At 44.6% G+C, this 14566-nt stretch overlaps 1 protein-coding gene across 1 annotated transcript in view; it reads left to right on the top strand.

Annotated features, from left to right (window-relative positions):
* rusc2 (RUN and SH3 domain containing 2) overlaps positions 1 to 14566 on the top strand; it is a 58347-nt gene that overhangs the window by 30699 nt on the left and 13082 nt on the right. Inside the window, exons 6-9 of the mRNA XM_055887508.1 lie at positions 916 to 1149; positions 7563 to 7733; positions 10180 to 10256; positions 11001 to 11175. Coding sequence (XP_055743483.1) covers positions 916 to 1149; positions 7563 to 7733; positions 10180 to 10256; positions 11001 to 11175 — 657 coding nt within the window. The remainder of the gene's footprint in view (positions 1 to 915; positions 1150 to 7562; positions 7734 to 10179; positions 10257 to 11000; positions 11176 to 14566) is intronic.

The following is a 14566-nucleotide window of genomic DNA, read 5'->3' as shown; positions in this document are numbered from 1 at the left end:
AGGTGTCTCTGTCTCAGTGTGGTCCGGTCAGGGGTTTGTACTGTATGTGGTTGTGTCAGTGGGGTTGTTGGATGCTGGGTTGGCCAGTACTGTCCCCTCCTCATGTATTTTTTAATGGATTCTACTGGTTTCTACTGATTGTACTGTTTCTTTAATTCCTACTCACCTCTCATGGTGATTAAACAGATATACCGTACACGTTTAGTGACTCTCTCTCTCTCTCTCTCTCTCTCTCTCTCTCTCTCTTTTCTTTCTTTTTCACTTTCCCCATCCTTTCTTTTGCTTATCCTCCTTTCCTTACCATGTACACTCACCCCATCTGTCTCTCTCTCAATTTCATCGCTCCTCTTCCTCTGCCTTCTCCCATGTACACTTCATCTACCTCTCACTTCTCATGTAATCTTGCTTTCCCCAATCCTCCACATGAAAACCTACCTTCCTCCCTCATCTTTCCCCAATCCTTCACATGAAAACCTGCCTTCCTCCCTCATCTTTCCCCAATCCTCCACATGAAAACCTACCTTCCTCCATCATCTTTCCCCAATCCTCCACATGAAAACCTACCTTCCTCTCTCATCTTTCCCCAATCCTCCACATGAAAACCTACCTTCCTCCCTCATCTTTCCCCAATCCTCCACATGAAAACCTACCTTCCTTCCTCATCTTTCCCCAATCCTCCACATGAAAACCTACCTTCCTCCCTCATCTTTCCCCAATACTCCACATGAAAACCTACCTTCCTCTCTCATCTCCCTCTTTCTACCATTACCTCTATATTTTCTCCTTCTCTTTTCCCACCCAACTCTCTTCTCGTCTCTCCGTGCATCCCTCCAAACCCCTCTTCCCCCACCTCTCTTATTTTTTCTCCGTGTCCTCCATCCCCGTATCCCCTCCTCCGTCCATCCTCCCTTACAGGGCACCACCTCTCTCCACAGACTCTGAAATGGAGGGAGTATCGTCGAAAGAACCCATTAGGGGTGGAGAGGTGTTCCTTGGGGGGCTCTGCAGGGTCAGGTGAACCGCCTCTATCCGGCAGTCTGGATGGGAACGGTCATACGGGCGGGGCCGGGGCTCAGCGAATCACACGACGGAACGTGTTTGACTTCCCTCCGGCCTCTAGTGGCCACGCCCCCCAGGGACGACTCAACGGTGTTCATATACTACTAACCCTGTTGATCAGGCGTGTGTGTGTGTGTGTGTGTGTGTGTGTGTGTGTGTGTGTGTGTGTGTGTGTGTGTGTGTGTGTGTGTGTGTGTGTGTGTGTGTGTGTGTGTGTGTGTGTGTGTGCAGGGCCGTGCACAGACATTTCTTTGTTGTTGTATATATTACTTCAGCAACACCACACTCACTCATCATCATCTCAAATTGTAAGCCAGCTAGTTACGGTACCTCCTAAAGACATGATTAACATCTGGAACAGAAGGTGCACTATCAGCTGATCGTTGATGTTGATGATGGATGTAAATATGCTAGCTAGCTACTATATTTCTTTACTGATTGTGGCTTATCTTCAATGCTCTTAAATTATAACTTCATACTATAGCCTAATATTCATAATCGTTTAACTAATGGTATATGGCTGGCTGGCTAGTGGCTTGTATGTATATTTTAGTATATGTGACCGACCGGCTCGATTCGGACTTATGTAGCAACATTTGAAATTGTGTTTTTTACATTGGATAAAAGTTGCGAGTCAGAGCTAGAAAATTATATATCATACACTACAGTTGAGGAACAATGTGAAAGTAATTCTGCTTTGAAAGTTGATAAACTTTTAAGCCCACTTTTGAGAAAATGGCCCTTGAATATTTTGGTACCTACTGGAGAGCTCTTCTTATGTCTACACCTATTCAGCATCGTTCACACCCTCTTAAGCTTGAGCTCCACCCATCTCTTTAAGTATTCACATGTGAGGCTATGTACAAAACAACCAAAGATTTAAAGACTAAAGGCTGGTTTGTACAGTGGTTCCTCCTTTAAAAGTTGTGATCTTACGCCACATTACTTAGAGGTAATTTGTGGTTTAGTTACGGTACCCTGCGTTACCACTTCATTGCTCCAGACCACCACAAGGGGGAGTTAGAGCACTGATTATGCTTTTGGGTCCTACTGTGTCTCTAACTGACAGTGAATGGGCGACATAAACCTAAATAGAAACGGATCATTTTGCACGACTTCAGTATTACTTACTAAAACTGTTGTTACACTAAGGTTTTTATTATTTTAACTTGTTAGAGTTATTTTGATCTGTAGGCCCCACCGACGAGTTACATCTTACAGTGCCTGAGTGGCGCAGTGGTCTAAGACACTGCATAGCAGTGCAAGCTGTGTTGATACAGATGCTGGTTCAATACCCGTGCCGGCCTCAAGTGGGAGATGACTATAGGTTAGTTAGGATTATTTGGCTCCCACTGTAATACTGTAGACCTATCCCGACCAGTCACGTTGTACAGCGCCTGAGTGGCGCAATTGTCTAAGAGACTGCTATGCTGTGTTGCTACAGATGCTGGCTCCTGAGTGGTGCACAATGGGATTGCAGTTCTCCAGCTGTATCCACTGAAAGCGTTCAAGGCACGAGGGCAGGGGGCACGAGATGGGCCTCAGAGCCACGCACAGAAGACCGACCTAGCCCATGGGGAAGGGAGGAGGGGAAGGGGAGGGGAGGGGGTTCAGATAAAAATGCACTTTCAAAATGCCGATGTTTATTTAGTTATGGCTCCATAATGAATTACTATGGGAATAAATATAACTGAATTACAGAAATATCCTCCAATCCTCTGTATGTAATTATTGGCGGAGAGTCACGTCATATGTTTTGATATACTGTAGGCCTACCGTAGGCGACATGAGTCTCACTTTTGATTTGAAGCAATAGCCTACATATTTTAGCACCGTTTCACGCTGCTCTGAGACAAGCATGGGGACTGGTCTTGATAAATCAATGACATTTTTATTTTCACTGAATCTCCGTTTGGGTATTGGTTAGACTAGAATTAGAAAATTCTGTGATTAAATTAAGAAGTTTAATAGTAATTAAACTTCTAATGGCTGAGATCCCGTTAACGGGATCGACTTGACAACAGCCACTGAAAGTGCAGGGCGCCAAATTCAAACAACAGAAATCTAATAATTAAAATCCTCAAACATACAAGTATTTTACACCATTTTAAAGATAAACTTGTTGTTAATCCCAGCACGGTGTCCGATTTCAAAAAGGCTTTACGACGAAAGCACACCATCTGATTATGTTAGGTCAGTACCTAGTCACAGAAAAACACAGCCATTTTTCCAGCCAAAGAGAGGAGTCACAAAAAGCAGAAATAGAGATAAAATGAATCACTAACCTTTGATGATCTTCATCAGATGATACTCATAGGACTTCATGTTACACAATACATGTATGTTTTGTTCGATAAAGTTCATATTTATATCCAAAAATCTTAGTTTACATTGGCGCGTTAAGTTCAGTAATGTTTTGCCTCCAAAACATCCAGTGATTTTGCAGAGAGCCACATCAATTTACAGAAATACTCATAATAAACATTGATAAAAGATACAAGTATTATACATGGAACTTTAGATAAACTTCTCCTTACTGCAACGGCTCTGTCAGATTAAAAAAAAACTTTACGGAAAAAGCACACCATGCTATAATCTGAGTACAGCGCTCAAAGACCGAAGCAAGCCATACAGATATCCGCCATGTTGTGGAGTCAACAGAAGTCAGAAATAGCATTAGAAATATTTACTTACCTTTGATGATCTTCATCAGAATGCACTCCCAGGATTCCCAGTTCCACAATAAATGTTTGTTTTGTTCGATAACGTCCATAATTTATGTCCAAATACCTCCTTTTTGTTTGCGCGTTTAGTTCCAAAATCCAAATTGATGACGCACAGGCCAGACGAAAAGTAAAAAAAATCCATTACAGTTCATAGAAACATGTCAAACGATGTATAGAATCAATCTTTAGGATGTTTTTAACATAAGTCTTCAATAATGTTTCAACCGGAGAATTCCTTTGTCTGTAGAAATGTGATGGAACGCAGCCAACTCTCACGTGGGCGCGCCTGAGTGAGCTCGTGGCACTCTGCCAGAGCCCTGACTCAATCAGCTCTTATTCCCTCATCCTTCACAGTAGAAGCATTAAACAAGGTTCTAAAGACTGTTTACGTCTAGTGGAAACCTTAGTAAGTGCAATATGACCCCATAGACAATGCATATTGGATAGCCAAACTTACAAACCTCAGATTTCCCACTTCCTGGTTGGATTTTTTCTCAGGTTTTTGCCTGCCAAATGAGTTCTTTTATACTCACAGACATAATTCAAACAGTTTAAGAAACTTCAGGTCGTTTTCTATCCAAATCTACTAATAATATACATATCTTAACTTCTGGGACTGAGTAGCAGGCAGTTTACTCTGGGCACCTTATTCATCCAAGCTACTCAATACTCCCCCCAGCCATAAGAAGTTAACTAGGAAGTCGGGGCACCACGGGAAAATGTTGTTTATAGAGTTACAATTTCCCAAATATAACTCCTCAGATATTTTATTATCTTATCGATTACAGTCTTCTATTAATGTATTATTACCTCATCAGTCTCATCAGACATTCCTGAATGTCACAAACCCTTGGATTTCTGCACCAACCCTAGCATAGATCATGAATCAGCTATATACAAATTGGCGTAATTATTTATTTACTAACTAACTAATAAATCACAGAATTACATAAACACACACACACAATAGTTATACATCGGTTACTCACATGATACACTGAAAAGTCCCAAGTGGGTTAAACCGATATGATGGCTTTGTAGACAAAGGAAAGGGGCGGGGGCGGGAAACTCAGAGTGGACCCACATACATACAGTTGACAACACTCATGGCAATGCTAATACTTTGAACATGCACAGCCGCTCATTCGAAAATAAATTGCAATTTGCACATTTACAAGTGTATGCCTTTGTTGTCCCTCTCTGTGATCGCTGGTCCGTCTGCTGCATAGTCAGTCAACAGAAAGTCTCTGGTTTGTCCACCAGACATCAAAGTATTTCGTAGTTGTAGCTTGTTATAATGGATAGTCAGGCATATCATTCGGTCGTCCGATAACAAATGGATCTTTCAGAGTACCATTGTTCTTAGAGTTGATCTGTTAGAATAGACGCTTGCGCGGTTGTCGGTATCCTCATCTTAGACTTACGCACATTTTCAGCTGCAGACTGGTAAAGCTGCGTCTAGGATTTGCTCCTTTTGTAGCAATCTATTGGTCTCTATTGTCTAAACCATTTTGCAACATCCGGCTCACGTCTTAGTCTGCTTGGTCTGTAGAGTGGTAGCCATTTCAACGTGGGGAACCCGTCCCTGCGTTCTCTTGACTAAATGTACATTTTTTCACAAGTCCTTTTATTAACTCTGTGGAAATGACTCGTTCCATGAAGTTTGGGTATAGTGTCTGTGCTCACGGGGGCGTGGCCACTGACTGATCATGAGTTACTATGAAAAATAATTATCATTTAGCAGACTAAGATCACATTTTCTTTCCAAAAGTATTCTTATGCTTAATCATTTAGTTTTAACAACATTCAGACGGAAACCCCATAACTGAGAAGTGTACAGACTGAGAAGTACAGACGAAGAAAGAGTAATGTGTGTCTCTTGCACTTCATGAGGTCACCTAATGAAACAAACTCGACATGACGGTTCCTTAAAAGTGTCCACGGACCGGTTCCACATTCTCAAAAAATCCTCACATTTTGGGGATGTAGGAGTTTTGGCAAGTCTCTCTCTGTGTCCCACAGTCAAACATTCCAATCCCAATACTACAGTGCCCAGAGGCAGAGTATTTTACGACCGCTCAAAAGCGGCCCCCTCCACCTCTCCCCCTCTGGTGGGAGAGATAGGGCACTGTAGAGCGGACCCACTGTAACCTGATCCTTCACATCTTCACAGGAGAGTCCTGACACAGGGCAGACTGGGGAAAAAGGCACAACTGGGCACAAGCGAGCTCCGTACAGGTCAACGGACAGTGTAGGGGTGGCAAACTTCATGACGTCAAACAATAACTTGGGGTCAGTGGGTTCAGAAGAAAAACAACAAAAACTGTATAAATAATTATAATAATTATACTACCACCCAAAAGGGCATTTGGCGAGTGGGACGGCAAAGTGACAGGTGCTGGGCACAGGTAGACCCTATCTGTGCACGTGCCTGTGTGTGTGTGTGTGTTTATTCATGTATAGTGTCCAAAGAAATAGCTGCCAGTGTGTGTGATGAGTGTATGTTGAGCGTGTGTGTTTTCTCATCCTAAGTCTGTGTGTGCTTATCCTATGTGTGTGTGTACTTATCCTACATCTGTGTGTACTTATCCTACGTGTGTGTGCACTTATCATACGTGTGTGTACTTATCCTACGTGTGTGTACTTATCATACGTGTGTGTACTTATCATACGTGTGTGTGCACTTATCATACGTGTGTGTACTTATCCTACGTGTGTGTACTTATCCTATGTGTGTGTGTACTTATCATACGTGTGTGTGTACTTATCATACGTGTGTGTACTTATCCTACGTGTGTGTGCACTTATCATACGTGTGTGTGCACTTATCATACGTGTGTGTGTGCTTATCCTACGTGTGTGTCTACTTATCCTACATCTGTGTGTACTTATCCTACGTGTGTGTGTACTTATCCTACATCTGTGTGTACTTATCCTACGTGTGTGTGTGCTTATCCTACGTGTGTGTGTGCTTATCCTACGTGTGTGTACTTATCATACGTGTGTATGTACTTATCCTACGTGTGTGTGTACTTATCCTACGTGTGTGTGTACTTATCCTACGTGTGTGTACTTATCCTACGTGTGTGTGTACTTATCCTACGTGTGTGTGCACTTATCATACGTGTGTGTGTACTTATCCTACATCTGTGTGTACTTATCCTATGTGTGTGTGTACTTATCATACGTGTGTGTACTTATCCTACGTGTGTGTACTTATCATACGTGTGTGTACTTATCATACGTGTGTGTGCACTTATCATACGTGTGTGTGCACTTATCATACGTGTGTGTACTTATCCTACGTGTGTGTACTTATCCTATGTGTGTGTGCACTTAGCATACGTGTGTGTGCACTTATCATACGTGTGTGTGTGCTTATCCTACGTGTGTGTGTGCTTATCCTACATCTGTGTGTACTTATCCTACGTGTGTGTGCACTTATCATACGTGTGTGTGTACTTATCCTACGTGTGTGTGTGCTTATCCTACGTGTGTGTGTACTTATCCTACGTGTGTGTACTTATCCTACATCTGTGTGTACTTATCCTACGTGTGTGTGTGCTTATCCTACGTGTGTGTGTGCTTATCCTACGTGTGTGTGTACTTATCCTACGTGTGTGTGTACTTATCCTACGTGTGTGTGTGCTTATCCTACGTGTGTGTGTACTTATCCTACGTGTGTGTACTTATCCTACATCTGTGTGTACTTATCATACGTGTGTATGTACTTATCCTACATCTGTGTGTACTTATCATACGTGTGTGTGTTCTCAGGCCAGTCTGTGAAGCAGCTGCAGCAGTACTACAGTGACTTCCTGCCAGACTACTTCTCCCTGACCGAGCGTCCTCCAGAAGAGTTCTGTCTATCTCCGGATGCCTCCTCTTCCTCATCATCCTCCTCTTCCTCACAGTCCCACATCGCTGTGGACCTGCAGCAGAAGAGAGGTGAGACAGCCACTAGGAGTGGTGTCGTTTGTGTGTGTGTGTGTGTGTATGTACGTATGTATGTACACTACATGACCAAAAGTATGTGGACACCTGCTTGTCAAACATTTCATTCCAAAATCATGGGCATTAATATGGAGTTGGTCCCTCCTTTGCTGCTATAACAGCCTCCACTCTTCTGGGAAGGCTTTCCCCTAGATGTTGGAACATTGCTGCAGGGACTTGCTTCCATTCAGCAACAAGAGCATTAGTGAGGTTGTGCACTGATGTTGGGTGATTACACCTGGCTCGCAGTCAACGTTCCAATTGTTCGAAGGGGTTGAGGTCAGAGTTTTGTGAAGACCAGTCAAGTTCTTTCACACCGATGTCGACAAACCATTTCTGTATGGATCCTGCTTTTTGCACTGTTGCCACAAAGTTGGAAGCATAGAATGGTATAGAATGTCATTGAATGTCATTTTATTCCTTCACTGGAACTAAGGGATCCAAACCATGAAAAACAGCCCCAGACCATTAGTCCTCTTCCACCAAACTTTACAGTTGGCACTATGTATTCGGGCAGGTAGCGTTCTCCTGCTATCTACCAAACCCATATTCCTCCATTGGACTGTCAGATGGTGAAGTGTGATTCATCACTCCAGAGAATGCGCTTCCACTGTTCCAGAGTCCAATGGCGGCGAGCTTTACACCACTCCAGCCGACGATTGGCATTGCGCATGGTGATTTTAGGCTTGTGTGCAGCTGCTCGGCCATGGAAACCCATTTCACGAAGCTCCCAACAAATAGTTATTGTGCCGACGTTGCTTCCAGAGGCAGTTTGGAACTCGGTAGTGAGTGTTGTAACTGAGGACTGACATTTTTTACACGCTAATGCGCTTCAGCACTCGGCCGTCCCATTATGTGAGCTTGTGTATCCTACCACTTCACGGCTGAGCCGTTGTTGCTCCTAAACGTTTCCACGTCACAATAACAGCACTTACAGTTGACCGGGGCAGCTCTAGCAGGGTAGAAATTTGACTTGAGCTGACTTGTTGGAAAGGTGGCATCCTATGACGGCACCACGTTGAAAGTCACTGAGCTCTTCAGTAAGGCCATTCTACTGCCTATGTTTGTCTATGGAGATCGCATGGCTGTGTGCTCGATTTTATACACCTGTCAGCAACGGGTGTGGCTGAAATAGCCGACTCCACTCATTTGAAGGTGTGTCCACATACTTCTGTATATACAGTGGTATATGTATTCAAATAACATTTTTCTCCATTACATTCATTGTTTGATCGGGAGAAAGCCATGCATAAACGATGAAGCCTAGCCTTCAGTCATATCACATCGAATGGAGAGAGAAGGTAATAAAGGCTACATTATGTACAGTATTAAAACACTTTGACTGCTCATCCTTCCCTTTACTGCTGTATGCGGAGTGGAGTCTTTCTCTCTCTCTCTCTCTCTCTCTCTCTCTCTCTCTCTCCCTCTCTCGCATCTCTCTCTCTCTTTCTCTCTCTCTCTCTCTCGCTCTCGCTCTCGCTCTCGCTCTCTCTCTCGCTCTCTCTCTGTCTCTCTCTCTCTCTTTCTTTCTCTCTCTCCTCTCTCTCTCTCTCTCTCTCTCTCTCTGTCTCTCTCTCTCTTTCTTTCTCTCGCATCTCTCTCTCTCTCTCGCATCTCTCTGTCTCTCTCTCTACTTTCTCGCATCTCTCTCTCCCTCTCTATTTCTCCCTCTCGCATCCCTTCCTCTCACTTTCTCCCCTCTCTCTCTTTCTCTCACTTTCTCTCTCTCTCTCTTCCCTCAGTCTCTCTCTCTCTCTTCCCTCAGTCTCTCTCTCTCTCTCTTTCTCTCTCTCTCCGAGTGTGTGGGTGTCTCTAGGCCTTTGATGTCGGTACTGAAGGGGCCTTCAGTCGAGACCCACTTTAACTCCCGCTAGTGATTCAGAAGCTTCTGGAGCTATTAGAAAGTGTCTGTAATGGAAAAAATAATGTTGACTCCAACCCATCTTAAAAGCCCTACTGTTAAATGTCCCTCTACTTTCAAGTTTTCTGCTTGAGGTTGGCCATTGGTGACTAACTGATTATCATTTTGGAAAATAGAACGAGGGTGATAACAGTCAGATAAAAGCAGGTGCCTGTGTTAGACCATACTTACTGCTGAGAGGCTGTTTGACATGTGAAGTGCCTCTTGTAATTGACTTCCTCTTTTACATTCCTCCCCCCTTCCTCTCTCTACCTCCTCTCTCTCTCTACCTCCCTCCTCTCTCTCTCTCTCTCTCTCTCTCTCTCTCTCTACCTCCCTCCTCTCTCTCTCTCTCTCTCTCTCTCTCTCTCTCTCTCTCTCTCTCTCTCTCTCTCTCTCTCTCTCTCTCTCTCTCTCTCTCTCTCTCTCTCTCTCTCTCTCTCTCTCTCTCTCTGTCTCTCTGTCTCTCTGTCTCTCTGTCTCTCTCTCTCTCTCTCTCAGGTTTAGTCAAAGCCATTAATACAGCGGTAGATTTAATCGTAGCTCATTTTGGCACCAGTCGGGATCCTGATGTGAAGGTATTTTACTGTGTGATTTACCCCTTAGCGATAACTAGATAATACTGTTCTATTTCATCCTTTTGGTTTCTATAGTAGACTGTTGCGTTGTAAAAAACAGCAACAATGTTTATCTCTTTTCATAAATAAACTGTAGATGTCTTCTTTCTCCTCTCTCTTGGTCAACTCCCCCTTTCTCCTCTCTCTTGGTCAACTCCCCCTTTCTCCTCTCTCTTGGTCAACTCCCCCTTTCTCCTCTCTCTTGGTCAACTCCCCCTTTCTCCTCTCTCTTGGTCAACCCCCCCTTTCTCCTCTCTCTTGGTCAACTCCCCCTTTCTCCTCTCTCTTGGTCAACTCCCCCTTTCTCCTCTCTCTTGGTCAACTCCCCCTTTCTCCTCTCTCTTGGTCAACTCCCCCTTTCTCCTCTCTCTTGGTCAACTCCCCCTTTCTCCTCTCTCTTGGTCAACTCCCCCTTTCTCCTCTCTCTTGGTCAACTCCCCCTTTCTCCTCTCTCTTGGTCAACTCCCCCTTTCTCCTCTCTCTTGGTCAACTCCCCCTTTCTCCTCTCTCTTGGTCAACCCCCCCTTTCTCCTCTCTCTTGGTCAACCCCCCCTTTCTCCTCTCTCTTGGTCACTGTCTATCTGTTGTTCTCTTGCTCCTGCTCTCTTCTCTGCTCTTGTCCTCATTCCTCCTCTGCCTTTTTTCAATTTCTTCTCCACCCCCCTCTCCTCTCTCTAACCCCCCCCCCCCCCCCCCCCCTTACAGGCAAAGCTGGGTAACAGTTGGGTGAGTCCCAACGTGGGCCACTTGATCCTGAAGTACCTGTGTCCGGCTTTAAGGGAGGTGCTGGGGGATGGGCTGAAGGCCTATGTCCTGGACCTGATCATAGGACAGAGACGCAACCAGCCCTGGAGCCTGGTAGAGGCCTCCACACAACTAGGTAATGATGATGATGATGATGATTAGAGCATAAGCCCTGGAGCCTGGTAGAGGCCTCCACACAACTAGGTAATGGTGATGATGATGATGATGATGATGATGATGATGATGATGATGATGATGATGATGATGATGATGATGATGATGATGATGATGATTAGAGCATAAGCCCTGGAGCCTGGTAGAGGCCTCCACACAACTAGGTAATGATGATGATGATGATTAGAGCATAAGCCCTGGAGCCTGGTAGAGGCCTCCACACAACTAGGTAATGATGATGATGATGGTGATGATGATGATGATGATGAGGATGAGGATGAGGATGATGATGATGATGATGATGATGATGATGATTAGAGCATAAGCCCTGGAGCCTGGTAGAGGCCTCCACACAACTAGGTAATGGTGATGATGATGATGATTAGAGCATAAGCCCTGGAGCCTGGTAGAGGCCTCCACACAACTAGGTAATGATGATGATGATTAGAGCATAAGCCCTGGAGCCTGGTAGAGAGAGCGAGATGGTCGAAACAGCATGTCCGGGACAAGGCAGCATGACCGGTGAACAGGTCAGGGTTCCTTAGCCGCCCGGCAGAACAGCAGAAACTGGATCAGCAGCATGACCAGGTGGTCAGGCCAGGGAGTCCTGAGGCATGGTCCTAGGGCTCAGGTCCTCCAGGAGGGGAGAGAGAGAGAGATAGGATAATTAGAGGGAACATACCTAAGATCAGATAAGATAAGAGAATTACACCAGATATGACAGACTGGCACATAGACTATTGCAGCATAGATACTGGCGACTGAGACGGGGGTCGGGGGACACTGTGGCCCTGTCCAAACTTACCGCCGGACAGGGCCAACCAGGCAGCATATAACCCCACCCACTTTGCCAAAGCACAGCCCCCACACCACCAAAGGGATATCAACAGACCACTGACTTACTACCTTGAGACAAGGCAGAGTATAGCCCATGAAGATCTCCCCTACCGCACGAGCCCTAGGACAGGAAGGATGGGAGCGTGCGAGTAAGCCAGTGACTCAGCCCTCTTAATAGGGTCAGAGGCAGAGAATCCCAGTGGAGAGAGGGGAGCCGGCCAAGCAGACAGCAAAGGTGGTTCGTCACTCCAGTGCCTTTCCGTTCTCCTTCGCACGCCTGGGCCAGACTACACTCAATCATAGGACCTACTGAAGAGATGAGTCTTCAGTAAAGACTAAAAGGTTGAGACCGAGTCTGTGTCTCTCACATGCCTCGGCAGAACATTCTATAAAAATGTAGCTCTATAGGAGAAATCCCTATCTCCAGCTGTTTGCTTAGAAATTCTAGAGATAATAAGGAGGCCTTGTGACCGTAGCGTATGTGTAGGTAAGTACGGCAGGATAAAATCAGAGATCGGTAGGAGCAAGCCCATGTAATGCTTTGTAGCTTAGCAGTAAAACCTTGAAATCAGCCATAGCCTCAACAGGAAGCCAGTGTAGAGAGGCTAGCACTGGAGTAATATGATTTAATTTGGGGGTTCTAGTCAAGATTCTAGCAGTTGTATTTAGCCCTAGTTGGAGTTTATTCAGTGCCTTATCCGGGCCGCCAGAGAGTAGAGCATTGCAGTAGTCTAATCTAGAAGTGACAACAGCATATGTTCGATTTTCAGCATAATTTTTGGGACAAAAAGTTTCAAATTTTTGCATTGTTACGAAGGTGGAAAAAGGCAGCTCTTGCAGTATTTTTTATATGTTTGTCAAAAGAGAGATCAGGGTTAAGAGTAATGCCAAAGTCCGTCACAGTTATGTTTGAGACGACTCTACAACCATCAAGATTCATTGTCAGATCTGACAGTAGGTCTCTTTGTTTCTTGGGACCGAGATCTAGCATCTCTGTTTTGTCCGAGTTTAAAAGTAAAACATTTCCTCATGTCTGAAACACAGGCTTCCAGGGTAGGCAATTTTGGTGCTTCACTATATTTCAGCGATATGTACAGCTGTGCATCATCTGCATAGCAGTGAAAGTTGAGACTAACTAATATCTTTCTTACAGATAAGATCTAAACCAGGCAATAATTTGTCCGCGTAGACCAATTATGGTTTCCAATCTCTCCAAAAGAATGTGGTGATCGATGGTGTTGAAAGCAGCACTAAGGTCTAGGAGCACGAGGACAGACGCCATTGAAAGGTCTCGTGAATGGAAAGAAGTGCAGTCTCAGTACTATGATGGAGTCTAGACTGGAGCGTTTCCTAAACATTCTTTTTGTTTTCAGGAAGGCAGTGAGTTGCTGAGCAACAGCTTTTTAAACAAAAATTGAGAGGGAGAGAATGGATCAAGGTTTGGCTTTTTAGAGGCTTTATTACTGCCACTTTTAATGAGTTTGGTACACATCCGGAGGATAGGGAGACAATTATTATGTTCAACATAGGAGGGCCAAGCACAGGAAGTAGCTCTTTCAGTAGTTCAGTTGGAATGGGGTCCAGTAGGTAGCTTGAAGGTTAAGAGGCTATAACTATTTTTGTGAACTTGTCAAGAGATACAGGATTTAAAATCTTTAGTGTCCATTTGATCCGAGATGCTGGCAGTTTTCTGCAGACTCAGGAGAACTGAGTTTTGGAGAAATACACATATTCAAAGAGGAGTCTGTAATTTGTTTTCTAATGATCATCATTTTTTTGTCAAAGAAGTTGCTCCTGAAGTGAAGGCCATCCTCACCGAGGGAATGTTGCTTTTTAGTTCGTTTTGCGACAGGATCAAAGCAACATATTAGTTTTTATTCTCTTCAAGCAGGTTGGAAATGTAGTCGGATTGAGAAGCAGTGAGGGCTTTTTGATATTGCACAGTACTGCTAGTCGGATTGAGAAGCAGTGAGGGCTTTTCGATATTGCACAGTACTGCTAGTCGGATTGAGAAGCAGTGAGGGCTTTTCGATATTGCACAGCACTGCTAGTCGGATTGAGAAGCTGTGAGGGCTTTTCGATATTGCACAGTACTGCTAGTCGGATTGAGAAGCAGTGAGGGCTTTTCCATATTGCACAGCACTGCTAGTCGGATTGAGAAGCAGTGAGGGCTTTTCCATATTGCACAGCACTGCTAGTCGGATTGAGAAGCAGTGAGGGCTTTTCGATATTGCACAGTACTGCTAGTCGGATTGAGAAGCTGTGAGGGCTTTTCGATATTGCACAGTACTGCTAGTCGGATTGAGAAGCAGTGAGGGCTTTTTGATATTGCACAGTACTGCTAGTCGGATTGAGAAGCAGTGAGGGCTTTTCGATATTGCACAGTACTGCTAGTCGGATTGAGAAGCTGTGAGGGCTTTTCGATATTGCACAGTACTGCTAGTCGGATTGAGAAGCAGTGAGGGCTTTTCGATATTGCACAGTACTGCTAGTCGGATTGAGAAGCATTGAGGGCT

The sequence above is a fragment of the Salvelinus fontinalis genome, chromosome 28, assembly GCF_029448725.1.
Source record: "Salvelinus fontinalis isolate EN_2023a chromosome 28, ASM2944872v1, whole genome shotgun sequence".
Lineage (NCBI taxonomy): Eukaryota > Metazoa > Chordata > Actinopteri > Salmoniformes > Salmonidae > Salvelinus > Salvelinus fontinalis.
The sequence above is the reverse complement of the archived record's forward strand: the minus strand, read 5'-3'. Positions and strand labels throughout refer to the sequence as shown.